Genomic DNA, 18,216 nt, shown 5'->3' with positions numbered 1-18,216 from the left:
TGAAAACAGTGCTGAGTCCTACCATTTCATTGACCAAGGCCTTTCATTTTTCATAGTAGCCAACTAAGATCTAGTATTTCTATCATTTTTATCTTACACCCTGGCAATTCATTATTTGATAAGTAAATTATACTTTAACCTTCATAGTTATGGAATTAGTTCAGCAATGATTTGACACCAATCAAATATGTGGTAATATTTGTATCAAGGAAAAAAATAACCTGCATAAACAATATCTTATTGATGCATAAATATCTGAAACAGTAGCAGATGCCAGGCAATACCCAGATTCTCTTGAGTATGGATGCCTTTAATGAAAGGTTACCTATCCTAAACCTTACATAAGATGATGAAACCCCATGCTTAACACACACGCACACCCCCCAACTATATTCAAAAATGTCTCATGCCTAATGCATTTCTCTTCAAATACTCCCCATGAGTTTAGCAATCTTATACCATCTAAGCAAAAACAGTCATAAATTGTCCAATGTAACACATCCTTAAAGTGACAAAATTGTGGCTCTGATCTTAGAGCCCTCCTGGCCATACGACTTGGATTGAGGAAAATGGTGGAATCACAACGCAGGCAACAGTCGACAGTCTTCTTTTAGCAACCATCCCCTCTTGATGAAAATGCAGTAGCTAAATAGCTTTCTCCTTCCATTCAGCCATCTGCTGTAGATGTAATAAGGTACATAGCTCTGCACCAGCCATTATTATTGATAAAACAAAACCAGTCTCTCCTAATCTTTAGATCAGGATGTTTAATCTTACTAGTCTACAGAGAAAGTTATTCTCTTTCACGGGACTGCTAACTAAAGGCATTGTAGTTTTTCTTCCCCCTCTCTTCTGTGATGTGTACAGCACACTTTGTGCCAGCAACCTCCCTTGAGTTCAGTGCTATGTTCCAGATTATCAACCAGCATGTTGTGTGTGTTTGGTTTTGATCAAAAAAGAATATATATATATGTGTGTGTGTGTGTGTGTGTGTGTGTGTGTGTATGTGTGTGTGTGTATTCACCAAATACATCTAACAATTCACCAGAAAAGGCTATATGTCAAAAGACGTTGGCACAAAAAGCATTGCACAAAAATAAAATTAAGGGAAATAAATGTGAGTGGAGGACAACAATGGATATAATACTTTGTATTTCTATTTTAAATGCCTCTCTCTATGCTATATGCATAGTAGCTAAAGGCAAGCTGGAAACCAGCCAGGTCCTGGCTGCCAGCAAAAATTTTGTCACCTCCTTTGAACATCTGAAGTATGTTTACCCAATAGATTTCATTAAATTACACTTCCATTAGGAAGCATACAATGTTGATACGCATCTCAAAGATAAAAGGGATTGCTAAGAGGCATGTCATCCTGCTCCCCAGCTGATTGCTATTTCTGGGCCAATCAAGGAAAGGAGCCAGAACAATACTTAGTTAAAAAAAATGCAGCATCTCCCCAAGGACTCCATGCTAAGAGACTGCAGCTCCATTATCAAAATGAGCATATCATTAATGACAATACAAATACAGTGTGTTATTTTAATACAACTCGTACACAACAAAACAAGCTGTATTTGGGTCATTAGTTGAATTTGTAAAGCAGTATTTCCCAGGGTTAGCAACTCTTTACTAAGGCAAGAAGTTTTTTTCAGGTTGGTGAAAGGTGAAGATTTCAACGCAAAATTCAAGACATCCTCTCAAAATACAGCATCCATGAGCAGCAGAGATTTTTGAGAACTTTATAGTACCTATAAGCAAGTTAAGCAGAAGCCATTGATTTACATAAAACAAGAAACCATTTCACTATTACAATCTATGTGATTAAATATTATGCAGGGAGGATTAATGCAAAACACCAGAAGCATAATTTAAACTGCCACAGGTATGAATTTTCAAATCATTTATTTGAAAAATTGCATACTGTTTGCCAACTGGCACAACCACCCAAGGGTAGACAAAAATGTCAAATTCATGGAGCAGGGAGAAAGCATACTTATAAAGTGGTACCTCGGATTACAAACGCTTCAGCTTACAACCTCCGCTAACCCGGAAGTAGTTACCTCGGGTTGTGAACTTTGCCCCAGGATGAGAATGGAAATTGCGCGGCAGCAGGGGTCCCCATTAGCGAAAGGGCGCCTTAGGTTAAGAATGGTTTCGGGTTAAGAACGGACCTCCGGAACTAATTACGTTCGTAACCCGAGGTACCACTGTATTTGGAAATGAGAGAGCATGCTATAATTTTTATTTTATTTTTTGAGTGAGAGATACTTAAGTACAAAGACTTGGACTGCTGAATTGATATTACATTCAAGCTGCCACCATCCTGCAATAAAAATTGATTGTAATCCTAATCCCAGTTACCCTAGAGTAAACCCCACTGAATTCAAAAAGACATAGGCATCTGAGTAGAAATGGCTAGGATTGGGCTGTTAACCTGTTAGTATTACTAGCCCTGGCTATGTATACTTTCTTAGGAAAGATGCCTTACATCAGGTCAGATCATTGGTTCATCTAAATCAGTACTGCCCATGCTGACTAGCAGCACGTCTCCATGGTTTCAGACGAGGATGTTCCCCCACCTGACCCAAAGATGCAAGGGACTCAACTTGAACTGTCTCAACACAAGGCATGTACTGTAACACTGATTCTGGCCCTTCACCATTATACTTCACAATGTGTCTTAAGCAATGGTCTGGCAAGTTATTGACCTAAAAGGAAATGGTACTCATTCTGGAGTAATTTATAGCAAACTGAGGCTTCCGATGCATTTATTATTATTATTTTAAGAAACAACAAATGAAAATGTGATGAATTCCTCATTTAAATTAAGACTTCAGAACAAAATGTTGGGGAATTTACAGCCCATCCTCATTGACACCAACCTTATTGAGATCAACCAAGTGGCACATATCCATCTCAACAAATGTTCTTACACAATATTATGCAACTTCTATTTCAGCTGATTTCTTTCAACAGGGAGACAAGCTTTTGGTTGAGCTATATTTGACATACCATATGAACTCTAATTATCTGTCTTTTTGCAATTAATCTTCTCACAATTACATTTCCTGCACCTATAAGCATCCAGCTGGGAACAGAGTTTTAATCTAGGAAATAAAAAAAGACGACTCAGGTTTCTAACAAATTGCTTCTAATTAACCAGAACCTTTCCTAGTCATTCCAACCTAAAGATGCCTACAGCAAGTTAAACATTTTTTTGTTTGTGTTCTTAATTATATTTTTACAATTTCATTAAAATTTCCCTGATGAATAAGTAGCTTGCTGGATATGCAAACCTCTTATCATTTAACTAAACAAATATTCTGCTGAGAAATAGATATGCAATAAAAAAGCTAAGTAACCACATTTTTAAAAAAATGAAACAATGGAATAATGAAAACACTGATATGCAACAAATTTAGAAGACAAAGCCTCATAAATCAATGGGGGAAAGGTACATACAGGCTGAATTGAGGAACACCAGTGAAGATTCCAGACTGATATATTTTGAATAGTTAAGGTTTAGGATCATTTGGAGAAATCTGTTGGCACGTAGGCCTGCTGCGTTCATCTGCCCATGGCACCACCTATTCCTCCTGACTTCCCACTAGTATTTCTTCCACACTGCTTTCCATCAACTCTGGAGTGTCTTCTAGTACAACAGGGTAAGCTACTATGTTTACTTGTCCATTGCCATATGCTCTTACCATAAGGAACTTACACCCAGAACTGAAATGGAAGTGACACAGACAATTTCACAAATGAAATTGCTTCACAATATTATAACTATTCCACAATAAAGTCCAAAAAGGAATATGTGCAGCAAAATGTTGCAATAATAATAATACAATTGTTGCTGTTGTTGTTATTTATACCCCGCCCATCTGGCTGGGTTTCCCCAGCCACTCTGGGCAGCTCCCAATAGAATATTAAAAACACGATAAAACATCAAACATCAAAAATTTTCCCAAACAGAGCTGCCTTTAGATGTTATCTAAAAGTCAGGTGGTTGTTTATTTCCTTGACATCTGATGGGAGGGCGTTCCACAGCATGGGCTCCACTACCGAAAAGGCCCTCTGCCTGGTTCTCCTGTATCAGGTGCTCCTTTTCCATGTTCCAATCTGTCAGGTGTGCCCTCCTCCATGACACTCCGAATCATTCCCTCTCACCCCAAACACATGTACAGCTTGCAATGTGATCAGGCTCCCACTTCAGCCCAGGCTGCTAGATATGATTGCAATTATGCACCCCCACAGTCTGCTATTGTGCACATCTACTTAAACTGAAGCAAACATAGTGATCTGCAAGATACTGTAGATGGAACATCTTGTACGGAACATCTTGGTTTACGACAAGCACACAGGATCAGTCATCGCATCGGTGCTTGTTAATAGCAGCGAGCATCTGCTTCAGATGAACCTGAACTGAAGTTGCCTGCTTCAGAGAGATTCAAACCTTGACCAAAGTGAAACTGGCCTTCTACTGCTTCTTCATCTACTGGTGCAGTAATAAAACTGCCAGCACATATGCAAAGCTAAGCAGGTACGGTATCAAATTGGATGGGGGAACCATGCGTTGAGATTACTGAATTGCAGGGGGTTGGACTAGATGACCCCCGGGGTACCTTCCAACTCTACAATTCTATGATTCTAAGTGGCTGAAAGCTAATCAGGCTGTGCACAAAACAGAGTGTCTCAGGCACAGACACTGAAAACTAATCAATTTTATCTCAAACCCTTCATAAAAGGGAAACACCAGGCAGAGGCGAGGGAAAGGGAGAGAAGAAGGGATGCAGTTTTGTAACTGACAGCTTTATCTTCCAATCAGCTGAGGACCTTTCCAGGGCTCTCCTTTTTACTTACTATTATATAACTTCGGGGTGGAATGCTGAAACTGTTCCAGAAACAGTTCCAGCATTTTCAGTGCAATTTGTGATTACGTGCCTGTAAGAGAAGCTCGGAGGGCTTTTGAGCACTGCCTGAGATTGGGGTATCCCTCTGCCCATTGCTTTCTGTTCAATAGGTGCCTGTTCAATAGGTGCTCTCACAAAGCCACAATGATAAGCTCTGATTTTTTTCAGTGTTGAAGGAACAAGGAAGGGGATCCCTTAAAACACACACACACAAAGTCAAACTTTAGAGGCTCCCTTCTACTATATTACCATAGTGTACACTTTCACATACTATTTTCTAGTAGTTTCATCTATCCACTCCATCACAGTGAAGCCCCTTCTGGGACTTTGATGCCAAGCAAACAGCATAAATAGCAACAGCTTAAATTGTTTTTGATTTGTGACTCAAACTCCTCGACCTTTCGATCCAAAATTGTACAGTGAACTTACCAAGGACTGGACTAGATGATGCCTACGGTCCCTTCCAACTCTACAATTCTATGATTCCATAATGTTGACAAAATAACAGGAAGGAAAGAAATCCATTTTTAAAACAACAACAACGAATTCGCTCTTGCTCAAAACCACTTGTACCATCTATGTGAAATTTGGCAGGATGACTTTCTCAGATGGCACTACTATAACTTTCGCATCTAGTTCTGTCAAAAATGTTACAGCTATTTGATTTCCTCATTGCACTCCATAGGGAGATAGTAAAAGCATTCAATTTTCTGAAGCAAAGTTCCATTTTGAACCCAAGGTCCAAAATGTTTAAAGTGGCTGAAGGCAAAGTGGCCCACAATCAGAACCAACAATAGTTAATGGCATTCAACTAAGCCAAGCTATGAAGCTATGGTTTAAGCTTCACTTAATATTCTGACTTGTTTGGAAGCCATTAATCCTACTTTCCTGGTTCAGATGTAATAGTAGGCCATAGTTGGCTGGCAATCTTCTGGCTTGTTTCCTGACTCGTGTGAAGGCAGAAGCCAAGCAGCTATGTGATAGTGTACAAGATTCATTCATATCTCAACTTACTCAGAGGAGATACAGTGGTACCTTGGTTTATGAACTTAATCCGTTCCGGAAGTCTGTTCTTAAACCAAAGCGTTCTTAAACCAAAGCATGCTTTCCCATAGTGGTGGGGGGCTCAATTTACAGTCAACAGGAAGCAGAACATGTTCTTATTCCAAGGCAAAGTTCACAAACCAAAACACCTACTTCCGGGTTTGCAGGGTTCTTAATCCAAGTTGTTCATAAACTAAGCTGTTCTTAAACCAAGGTACCACTATACTACTGTTCTAACACAGCCAAAGTCACAGATGTGGATACATGTCAAACATAGCAATGAAATGAAGAATCTAACCAGCTACAAAAAATATGCATTAAAAAAGATCAGCTTGTTTTCATGCAGCTGTTAAAATTACAGACATCGTATTGTGTTAGTGGGTTCACCAACAGTAGGTCTAAATCACTGTTTACATTTAGTGTAAACAAACAGTTATTACTTGGTCAAGGAAACATGCCTAGCATTACCAGTGATTTTAATGTAGGACACTGCATGCATTTTTAAAAAGGCAACCCTTGTTTTATGCAACCCATGAGCATACTTTCCCAGGAACTGCACATTCATTGAGTCAAGCAAAAGAAGATTTCTCAGATAAGAAATAAAAAGAATTATAAGGAGGTGGGGGAAACTACATTTGGGTGGATAGAATCATTTGAGTAGAAGCACTAGAGAGATGCTCTTAAGTGCAAATCTTTCTTGTTTCTGCATTATTTTCAGCGCACATGAAAAAAGGAGTGATAACAGATGTTTTTTAAAAAAAACTTTGAAAAGTTTTTTTTAAAAAACAACATGTAACTTAAAACTAACATCTCTTCCAACACAGAAAGGTTAAGTTGTGGGGTTGACATTTGCATTTGTTACGATGTCAGTGCTTCCTGCCTATCAGCCTATGTACAAACAATATCTAAAGATGTCATCTACATATTTATACCAAAGGAGCTTATGAACAAGACCTGTCAGTATATTTTAGCACCTCTCCAAAACGTCAGCTTTCATCATGTATAAACACAACATGTATAATTTATTAGTTTGGTTTAATATAAAAAGTTGACAATCAGATGTCACCACAACTATTGATAAGGTAAATAAGGACTACAGGAAAATGTCAAAAAGTTATTAAAATGTTTTGCAGCTTCCTGAGTGAAATTGGATTTATCGGCTCTTATTTGTCAATACATTGCAGGTTTTCTTTCCTTTATGTGGCTATATATACATGCAGCCAATACTTTAGTTAACAGAGTTAACAGAGTAAAGAATAATGGTCAATGAATAGCAAAGGCCTTTAAAACAAAAATGGAAAGGCATGCAACATTCTTGTATAAAAACAGTTAACAAGTGAGGCATTTATTTTCACCAATATTCATCATGGGTGAGTATACATCTAAAATCCCATATTCTTCAATTCACACATCTACTATCATATCTCAATTTGACATTTCTACTTTGGCCTACGTTTTGGGTTTCCTAGAGAAGATTTTGGGAAGGGATATCTGCTACAGTCAAACCTCAGTTCCTGAATTTTCGAACATTTTGGCTCCTGAATGCCAAAAACCCACAAGTAAATGCTCTGATTTCTGAACGGTTTTTGGAAGTCGAACGTCCAACGCGGCTTCCACTTGAGTGCAGCCAATCGGAAGCCGCACCTCGATTGTCAAACGTTTCAGAAGCCGAAGAATGGATTACGTTTGACAACTGAGGAATTACTGTTCCAATGACATGTACATCCCAACCTGAGATAATTCGCTATAAGGAACATTGTAATAGACAAGCAAACCTATTTTGCTGATTCCTCTCTCTATATACTTTCAAGAGTAACACTGAAGTCATGCATACTCAAGTAATATTCCAGCAAAATAAGGAGTTCCAATAAATGAGCCAGGCTACAAATTACAGGATGCAGTAATAAATGATAATATGCAAAAAGAGAAGAGAATTAAATAGTTCTACAATGCCAAAGGCAGGACCAACTGGGCTTTCTTAATCCATCTGGCTAACAGGTAAATCCTTATCAGACAGTACAGGGAAAATAGTTGGGACAAAATATCAGAGTTAACCAAGCAGGGAAGAATCTCTTCTTTAAGCTTAATGTAAGAATTAGTTAGGATGCGTGGCGCTGTGGGTTAAACCACAGAGCCTAGGACTTGCTGATCAGAAGGTCAGCGATTTGAATCCCCACAATGGAGTGAGCTCCCGTTGCTCGGTCCCTGCTCCTGCCAACCTAGCAGTTCGAAATCACGAAGTGCAAGTAGATAAATAGGTACCGCTCTGGCAGGAAGGTAAACGGCTTTTCCATGCGCTGCTCTAGTTCGCCAGAAGCGGCTTAGTCATGCTGGCTACATGTACGCCAGCTCCCTTGGTCAACCCCAGAGTCGTCCACGACTGGACCTAATGGTCAGGGGTCCCTTTACCTTTACCTTTTAAGAATTAGTTAAAACTAGTGCTGGACAAAAATGGAAGCAAAGCATTTTGGGAACAGTTTTGGCTGTCTCCTACCCTGCAAAATACCTCTTCCCAGACCATCTCCAAATGTGGATGCTGACCACCAGAACTTAATTTTCAATAGGATGCAATGTAAATACATATCTGCACCCCATGTTCTGCATGTACAAAATGCAACTAGAGCCTGATTGGTGGAACAGTCTAACCATACTGTTAGAGCAAAATAAAGGAAAAAATCCTTCCAGTAGCACCTTAGAGACCAACTAAGTTTGTTATTGGTATGAGCTTGCATGTGCATGCACACTTCTTCAGATACCTACTAGAGGGCAACAAAACCACGTGCAGGGCAGAAACAGAGAATGTTGATCCAGTTATCGAGCTGGAGAGAACGTCTTTCCTCTTTTCCACTACCTCTTCAAAGTGTCAGCAATAGGACAACTTCATTTGTCCTAAGTGATGCCATTACACCAAACTGATTGGCTAGATTTAACACCCTAACACTATAGCATCACCCAACAAAAAGTGTATGTTCCAAGGTGGCACCAAAGCAGCACTACACTGGGCAAACAATGGCAATGTCAGCCCCCCACCCCCTCAAAAGTTTGGCATGGCGGGGGGGGGGAGTCAAACTTCACTCACAGACAAAATAAATTACTTAAGATTCAACATAAAAATATCCCAGCTGCTGAGCTTTATGGTACAAGACCAATTGATTCATCAGCTCAAAGAGCTGACTCAGATTACACTTTAATAATAAGTACACCATGCAATTACCATAAAAAGTATAATGGGGGATTTCTTTAACAAAAGGTTTTCCAACATTTTTTAGCTGTGTATATAAAGCTGTTTCTTAAACAATACTGGAAGATGTATTGAAGGTGGTTGAAAACAGTTTAACCGTTCCTTTTCCAAAATAATTTGTCATAGGACACTTTATCAGCCCCCAGTACAGAAGTCCATTTCCTGCACACAACTTCACCTTAAAAGAAACACTATTTTTGACCATAGCAATTAGTCTTTTCATGTTCCAAACACTAAATTCTATTTTCCCCATTAATTTTTAAACCTATGTGGATCTAACTTAAAATAAACTGTACATCAAAAGAATGGAAAATAAACAGCCAGGAACACAATTTGACGAATTGGATTTATTTAGCTAAACAGGGTCCATTGGATCTCTTTAATAGGCTGACAGTTGCACTGGGCTGGTTAATAAAACATTCAACACAGTGTCTTCAGCCAATATAGAAATGCAAATCCCACTAGAAATATTTTATTCATGAAACAGTAATTTCAGTTACTACCAAAGCTAAAAAAATAAAAAAACACCCACAAAATCCACAAACCTAACTTTCTTTGCAAACAAACAGTGCCATCTAGTGCTGATATTAAAGGAAAGCAAGATGAATTGGTCTGAAAATGCTCAATAATTATTTCCAGCATCTTTGCTTTTAAGAGTTTTCTTGTTCTATCTCCCCTTTTGATGAAATCACCTTTGAATCATGGTCACTGGAGAAAGAGGGGACAAAAAGGGAAGAAAGAGACCAGGTACCAGGAACCATAAAAGAATAAGACAGGTTTTCCTCTCTCTAGGCACCCTGTAATGACTGGCGATTAACTTCCAAATACACAGACTTGCATTTCAACACTAGACAGGAAGACCACAGCTAGGTACATTTTTAGATGAGCTAGCTAGATTTTCTTTTGGCTTTGGTTCTCAAAACAGTCCCAGCCTTGCGAATCTGATTAATTTCTATAGAGGCAGATCCAACAGAATTCTTTGTGGCCTCTGTTCTTTTGAGTATGTTACACAGATAAGTTCAGAAACAATATTCCATTCTGCCACGGAGCCTTTGTATCATCAACTGGGAACGTACAGAATGGAGCCAAAGAAACTTTTATCAAGTGTTCATCTGTGTCTCAAAGGGTAGTGTCAAAAAAGAGTTTTCCTGGTAGAATGCTTGCAAACCTGAAGACAGGAAAGGTGGGCGGGGGGAGAGGAAGAGAAAGAAAGGGAATGGGTAAGCTTCCCCTCAGCATGTGGCATGAGTTGTTGGGTTGAACCACCATGCATTTTATTACAAATATTATTTTTTTCTGGTGAAAGACAGGACCCCCCCCCCCAAAAAAAGAAAAGACTGAAGAAAAACATGTCCAGATGTCACATAGAAGGAAGCTGGGCAAAGGATTAGAAATAAAGGGAGACAGGAAGGATGCAGTTTATGGTGCAAAGAAAGAAATACAAGAAGAGAGCAAAAATATGCTCACTATAGATACAAACTATGGATGCACACACACACACAAATATTGCTGAAATACAAAATGTTCATCTTTGTTTAGCCTCAGGTCTTTTGTTTTCTAATAAATAATAATAATAATAATAATAATAATAATAATAATAATAATAATAATAAATTTTATTTATATCCCGCCCTCCCCAGCCGAAGCCGGGCTCAGGGCGGCTAACAACAATCAAATAATCAAACAGTCAAATAATCACACATTCTAAAAATATTTCATTATAAAAATTAATTAAAATCAAATTGATGGCAACCGATTAAGCAAAATTCTGTGCAGGTTGCCAGAGGAGGGAGTCAGGCTGCGCCCTGACCAAAGGCCTGGTGGAACAACTCTGTCTTGCAGGCACTGCGGAAAGATGTCAGGTCCCGCAGGGCCCTAGTCTCTTGTGACAGAGCGTTCCACCAGATCGGAGCCGCAGCCGAGAAGGCCCTGGCTCTAGTTGAGGCCAGCCTAATCTCTCTGAGGCCTGGGACCTTGAGGATGTTATTATTTGCAGACCGTAGGTTTCTCTGTGGGGCATACCAGGAGAGGCGGTCCCGTAGGTACGAGGGCCCTAGGCCGTATTTCTACTTTTTAATTGTCCAGGGACAATATATGAGTCATGGCAGGGATGGGGAATTGACCCAGATGCCCAGATCTGTATCTTTCCTTCACTTCACAAGCCAACTTGGCAGTCATCAGATCTCATAATATTGTCAGCTGATTGACAAGTGGGTCCCACCTATCAACATTGGTCTGCAGAGGTGGAGCAAGACAGTGAGTCACTAAGCCAGATGTGGGGGGGGTTCACCTACTTTCTACAGAAAATGTTAAATCCTGCTTTCTGCAGAGAACAGTTGCTTATGCAGCTGTTATGTACCTGTCCCACATATATTAGGTGTGGGGTAGGTGGGCATGGTTTTTGAACAGCAGCTTGGCTGAACAAATAGAAAGACCTGGTGGGCCAAATCTGGTTTGTGGGCTGGAAGTGCACCACTTCTGAGATATGGGTCATAGTTGGGTATCCCTAATTTACAGCCTTGGAGCATTGGATTTTTGCTCGAGTAAGGTTCTTTGTTTATTTTGTTTCCTTGTAGCTTCAAATAGACAAGCAACAATTATGAATAAATTACAATAGTAATCAATCCAGCACTAGGGCGAGAGCATCTTTAGAGACAAGAAAATGTGTTCCATGCATGTATTAAGCTAAAACAGTATCTACCGTAGTTTGTATCTCACAGATAGAAATGAAGATATTGGTTTCTTTCTGTGTCAGTTTTAGGTGTGATCAGAAGTCTGTTCCATGCCCTCCTATCTGTCTTTTTAAAAAACCATACAAATATTTCTACTAAAATATGAAATAAAAGTCATATGTTATTTCAATGTCCACATTTTTAAACACATTTATTTAATGCATTTTGGAATATTTTTGAGCCAAAAACTATTATAAAATTCAGACATATGTGACATCTAAAAGATAATGATGTTTCAATGTATGTATTAGTCCGGGAGTTACAAATTAGGTCAGTTCAATTAAAAATTGATAGATGATAGATTTACCAAGCTACATTCCATGAAAGAACCTTATATCTTTAACCTATCCCGTCTCAGATAGCATAATAATCCAAAGAAATACTACTATGCAAGTAAAGTGCCCTTATAATTGCCCTATCACAACCAAGGGATTTGGAATTTTATAAAATTTCCAAACCAGTGGGAAATAGATTCCCCCCCCACACACCCTGTTTTTTCACTATTGCCTTTTCCTCCTACTCATCTATCATCTGTTAAAGCGAATGGGACTCCACACAAATGAACAAAAAAGGTAAAGGAACCAGTAGAGGAACAACATAGGAAGGGGAAGTCTGTCATCATTTGCCACCTCTGAATTTTTAATAGCATTGAAACTCCAGATTGTGTTATTGAAACCTTCAATTTACTAAGCTGCTTATTAAATACATCTAAATAAGAGTGACTGTGGCCTAAATTAATTAGAGAGGAATGCTATTACTTAATCAACCTATCCGCCCTTCTCTTTTAACTTGCTGTTCCAACCCTTTCTCAAAATCCTTCTTGATGCAGCTCACTAGCCATGCATAGAACAAGATTCTGCAAGCAGAACCCTAAAGGCTCAGGAGGGGAAAAAATAAAGTGAGCTTAACTTGATATGTTCCCTAAGGAATCTCAATTAAGTCATCCATAGCCATGGAGGTTAATTATAAATTTAAATTGTTAAATTGTCTTTCACACTTCCTCCAACGATATCACTTCATCACTGGTAAGTTTAATAAAGATATAATTCTGTCATGTATGCAAGCCACAGAAGAAAATTTAATATGCCCTTCTCAATTGAAGAAGGAATGAGCTGGCCAGGAACTTGGGATACCACTGAGTTTCAGCCAGCTGTCTCATAATACTTAGTTTCTCCTAAAAACTACAAATCATTATTTATTCACAGGTTGTGAGAAGTACTCTCTAGAGTGACAGTACACTTTTTATAGACAAACACAGCCCTTGCAAATTGTTATACACCTGAAATAAGTTTATTATTGCTTTCCGTGACACAATGGCAGACAGAGCTGCTGGCACCAAGTGCATGCTACATATAATGCACAATGTGCAAACATGTAAATGCATTATATAAATATACTATCTAATTACACGGTAAATTTGTATATTGCTAATATACTCTTAAAAGAAACAGGCAGGTTTTGTGGGAGGGATGTAAAAAAAACAATAGGGTTGCATTCAACTAATTTACTCATAGTTGCCTAATTAAATACAGTGGTACCTTGGATTAAGAACTTAATTCGTTCTGGAGGTCAGTTCTTAACCTGAAACTGTTCTTAACCTAAAGCACCACTTTAGCTAATGGGGCCTCCCGCGGCCGCCGCACGATTTCTGTTCTCATCCGGAAGCAAAGTTCTTAACCCGTGGTACTATTTCTGGGTTAGCGGAGTCTGTAACCTGAAGCGTCTGTAACATGAGGTACCACTGTAACGAACATGACTAAGTTAGGTACATCAATTTCTATGAGTCTACTCTGAGTAAAACTAGTTCAATGCCACCCTAGGTGTTTGGCTATTTTGAAAGACCCTTATAGCAGTAACATCATGGAGGGTGTTTCCAGCTACCCCACAACCTACTCTTGGAAGAGTTGCAAGTGGCTGCAGGAGAGGGACACTGAGCAACATGTTTCTAGGACTAAGGGGAAAATGTGAAGCTCCCTGGTTATTTTTGCTACTGGATGCTACATGTTGTTTAAGTAATCCTGTTATGGTGTTGAAATGTGGTTTTAAAAAATGTTACTATATTTGCTATTGTTTCCCTATGTTATTACGAAGTTGTTACTATGTTATTCATTTGCTGTGTAAATTATGAATTGCTTTTGTGGTTGTATCCCTGTTTTCTTTGTTGTAAGCTGCTTTGGGCATGATTTGTTTTGTGGGATAGCAGCATGCCAAGAAAATGAATGAATGACTCTCACTTCTGGAGAACCTATGCTTGCTGGACTGCAGTTTCCATCACCCTTGAATTTGCTCTGCTGGCTGCTGCTGATGGGAGTTGCAGCCCAAGAAAATCTAGAGAGCCAGAGATTCCCTGTGCCTGTTGTATAGTCACTCTCCCCTGGAATAGTCCTTTTCTTCTGGAGTGCTTGGAAAAAGAAAGGGGGAAAATCTCTAGCCACGTGGGTGGGCCTGCATGAAAGCATAACCCCTTGGGTTCCAGCTTCACCTAGAGACTATAGAGGCAAATCAGTATGTGAAAAGAGGTACAGTATGTACACAAACACCAGCTGCTTTTTACAACAAGGCCAAATGTCTCAATATGCACTGGTGATGTCTCTCAGATGGGGGACATTTTTAGGCCTACCTGGATATACTGAGGACTGAACCTGGGACCTTCTGCATGAAAAGCTATGAACTATGTTGTGGATCGGGGTGGATATATTACTCTGTTCCTGGCCCATGTCAATTTCACATGTTTTCATTCCGTCCCATTTCCATATTAACCTGCAGTTAATTTGATTTGTTACCTGCCCTTCATCCTAAAGTCCCAATGCGGGTCACAACAGCTTAAAACAGAATGTTAAAAACAGTTTAAAACAAATTACAATCACAAAAATAAGATGGGTCCTAAAAATATTCACCTAAGGTATCAAAAATAAGAATAAAGAGAAGAATCTTCAGTATTCAACGAAAACTGCTGCACTTTGGACCAACTGAAATTTCAGTTGTTTTCAAGGGCAGCTCCATGTACAGCACAGCACAGTAATCCAGTCTGTATGTTAGCACAGCAGGAGTATTAGTATTATCATTACCATCATCACCATTGCCATTTATGTTCAAAAGGAGCTATCGCTGGCAAACCAACGAGAGCTGGGGAAAGGCATTCCTAAAGTAATCTGAGCCTCCACTACTAGTGATGAATCCAGTAGCCCCAAGCTATGGACGTGTTCCTTCCAGGAGAGTGTAACCATGTCTAGAACATGCCATCTCCACACCTCCTGGACTTGAGAACTCAGGACACCTCTCTCTTTTCAGGATTCAGCTGCAATTTATTGGTCCACATCCAGCCCATCACAGCCTCTAAACAGTGCTCGAAAACCTTTACTACTACTGCTGAACCAACAGAGAGCTAGAGCTAGGTTTCATCTGCATATTGATGATACCTCACTCCAAATCTACTGATGACAGCTCCTAGTGGCTTCATGTAGTTGTTAAATAGATTTCAAATAGCAAGGGGGAGGGCAAGACAGAACCCTGTGGAACAAAAGTGTGGAATCTGAAAAAAGAACTATGTTCCATTCCACACAATAGTCAAGAAGCACAGATCAGGTTAATTTGCATCAGAATTCACAGAAATCTATATCCCTTAATCATACCCAGTTTTGTGCAGAGAATAATCTGCTATTTTTCTGTTAAAATATGAGACTATATCCCCTGTACCACCTGGAACCTGATGTTTTTACTAGGCAATGTCCTCAAGGGAGAAAATTGTATTGTCTATAGTTTTCATTATGGAACAAATAGTAATACAATTAAGTTATATCCAGTTCTACCCATACAAATGCTTTATAATATGAAAAATACATTGGTTTTCAAATGGCAAAACGGTAATGTTTTCTCCACAGCATTATTAGAAGAGGATGCTCATTTATATATCTGCAATACTGAAATAGGAATAACTGGTTTCTCAAAAAGCAGGCAAGTTAACAAAAACTGCTATTAACTTGTTTCAGTCTGTCAATTTCCCTTTAAAACAATACAGTACACTTGGAAGACTTTCCTGCAAATAGCAAATTGCAACTCCACATTTGGCCACAAGATAGTGCTAACTGCACAACACTCAACAAGATACAATTTAAAAACACACATTTGTATTTTTTGAGCCCCAGTAGATAAAAAAACCTGGCCAACAATAAACTCCATAGGGCTTTCTAAACTGCAATCAGTGAAAACAGCTCTAAAGATTTTCTATCTTGTTAGCTGCAGCTTCCTTGCATTTCAGCAGACTATGTAAATCAGGCAAAACACAAAACAAGTTTTTTTCTGTCATTTTTGTCTTGTTTTATTCAGTATGTACATGCTATCTTTTAAAAACTAGTACAATTAAGTACAGAGTATTTTCTTATGTGCTTTGTGCTTTTTATTCTGTGAGACCAATGCAACTACTAAAATAGTTATTTCATGACTGCTCAAAGGGAGCACTTATAAACTCTGTTTTACTCATCCACACAGAAGTGGCATCTTAGCCTTTTACTGGAACTTCAGATGTTGTACCTTAAATAGTTCATTATTTTGCAAAAGGAACTAATAGAGCTGCTTCTAATACACAACTATTCTAGAATGGTGGAAACTCCAAATAATCTGTGTGACTCCCCTAATAATAACTGTGGCACGTTAACAACTTGATTTATTATTACCTGTCTCTCGGGGCAGCTCATTGCCTCTTGCAATACATGGGCAGATCTCGAGAACAAGTAAGAGAGAGCCTGTAGCTTGAATTGAAGCCACATTGTGGCATATGGCTATTGTGAAGTCCAGTTTTGCTTCTGTCAATATGTTATCACTGTGTAAGAAAAGGCAAGGCAAACCAAAATACATACTAAATCACACCTCCTTTAATACCTCTTGCCTGGAGTACAGGAACAATGTATTAGCCAAAATGAAGAAAACAGATCACCATTGTAGAGCTAACTGTTGGGAGATGCAGTGCATTTTTTCTGGTGGGATGTAGGCGTACGCATACCCCTAAACATTTTGTGAATTTTTGTACTTTTGTCTATTTACTGTTTTTATTTTCCCTGATCTGAACTATAAAATGGTGATTTTCTTGAGTAAAAATGAGAGTACCCCTAAACATTTTAGGGGGGGAATGCACTGGGGAGATGTATCTGTGCCTTGTATCTGTGCCTTCTGTCATTTATATAGTGGAATGAATGACAGAAGATTAAAACATGGTGAATACTGCCTAAGAAAGGCTCTCTCCAGAATTGCCATGATGAAGAGAGAGAGAGAGAGAGAGAGAGAGAGAGAGAGAGAGAGAGAGAGAGAGAGTATAGAAACTTCTGACACTGGCAAGGCTGGAATGTAACCTATATAAGAATCACATCTTTTGCTCAGCCTATTTTTGTATCTGTTCCTGCCCAAGCCTAGCATACAGCCTACAGAATGTTGCCCACAGCAGAATGTAGCTCTTTGGCTAAATAAAGGTCCCCCACCTCCACCTCAGCACTACAGCAGCTGAATGCTAACTGAAGATAAGGCTTGTTTGCAGTAGGTGCAACATGTTTCCGCTCACAAAACACTGTACGTGAATAAACTCACAAAATCTGCTTCAAGTTTTTCCATTTCTTGCTTGTAGCTCCTCATTCTACTGCTGTACATGCCTCGGCTCTGTGGAGGGATTTCTCGAACTTCAAGCTCCATTTGTTCCAGCTAATAATTAAAAACAAGAAGGGGAAGGGTGTACGAGAGAAAAGACAAGTTGAATTAAGCCAGGAAGAGTCGTGTGGCAGTTATGCACTACATCGTTGACAGGAGGGAAGTGGGACAGCTTTTCAGTTTAGCGATAACCTGACAACAACTTTTGTCCCTGCACTGAGGGCCTTCTAGGTGGCTACTCCCAGACTTTGGAAGAGGCAAGGTGAAGACTTGTTTGTTCCAACAAGCTTATGTGGACTGGTAGCTTTTAATGAAAGGGCTGCTGCCATGCTATTTTTATAGTAATTATTGGTATGGCTTTAATAGCTTTTATATATGTATCTAGTTTTATTTCTATTGATGTTTCATAGCTTTTTAATGACTCTTTTTCAATGCTTTTAGAACTTCTCATATTTATATGTAAGCTGCCTTGAGTCCCGTCAGGGAAAAAGGCAGGGTATAAATAAATATAATAATATTAATAATGTCACTGAACTCCTTTGGGAGAACACATGCTTGAGCTGTTACTCTCAAACATGTGATCCTGTGAAATAGCCACTTGCACATAATTTTTCCTTTGCTTCAGAGCCCTCCATTTAACTGTTGTTCCTGA

At 39.1% G+C, this 18,216-nt stretch overlaps 1 protein-coding gene across 4 annotated transcripts in view; it reads right to left on the bottom strand.

The window, feature by feature from the left end:
• Positions 1-18,216, bottom strand: part of VTI1A (vesicle transport through interaction with t-SNAREs 1A) — a 227,548-nt gene that overhangs the window by 201,147 nt on the left and 8,185 nt on the right. For all 4 annotated transcript variants that reach the window (XM_081912142.1, XM_081912140.1, XM_081912143.1 and 1 more), the window contains exon 3: positions 17,508-17,618. In XM_081912142.1, the coding sequence (XP_081768268.1) occupies positions 17,508-17,618 (111 nt within the window). The remainder of the gene's footprint in view (positions 1-17,507; positions 17,619-18,216) is intronic.

Source organism: Podarcis melisellensis, assembly GCF_964234715.1.
Source record: "Podarcis melisellensis genome assembly, chromosome: 5".
NCBI lineage: Eukaryota > Metazoa > Chordata > Lepidosauria > Squamata > Lacertidae > Podarcis > Podarcis melisellensis.
The sequence above is the reverse complement of the archived record's forward strand: the minus strand, read 5'-3'. Positions and strand labels throughout refer to the sequence as shown.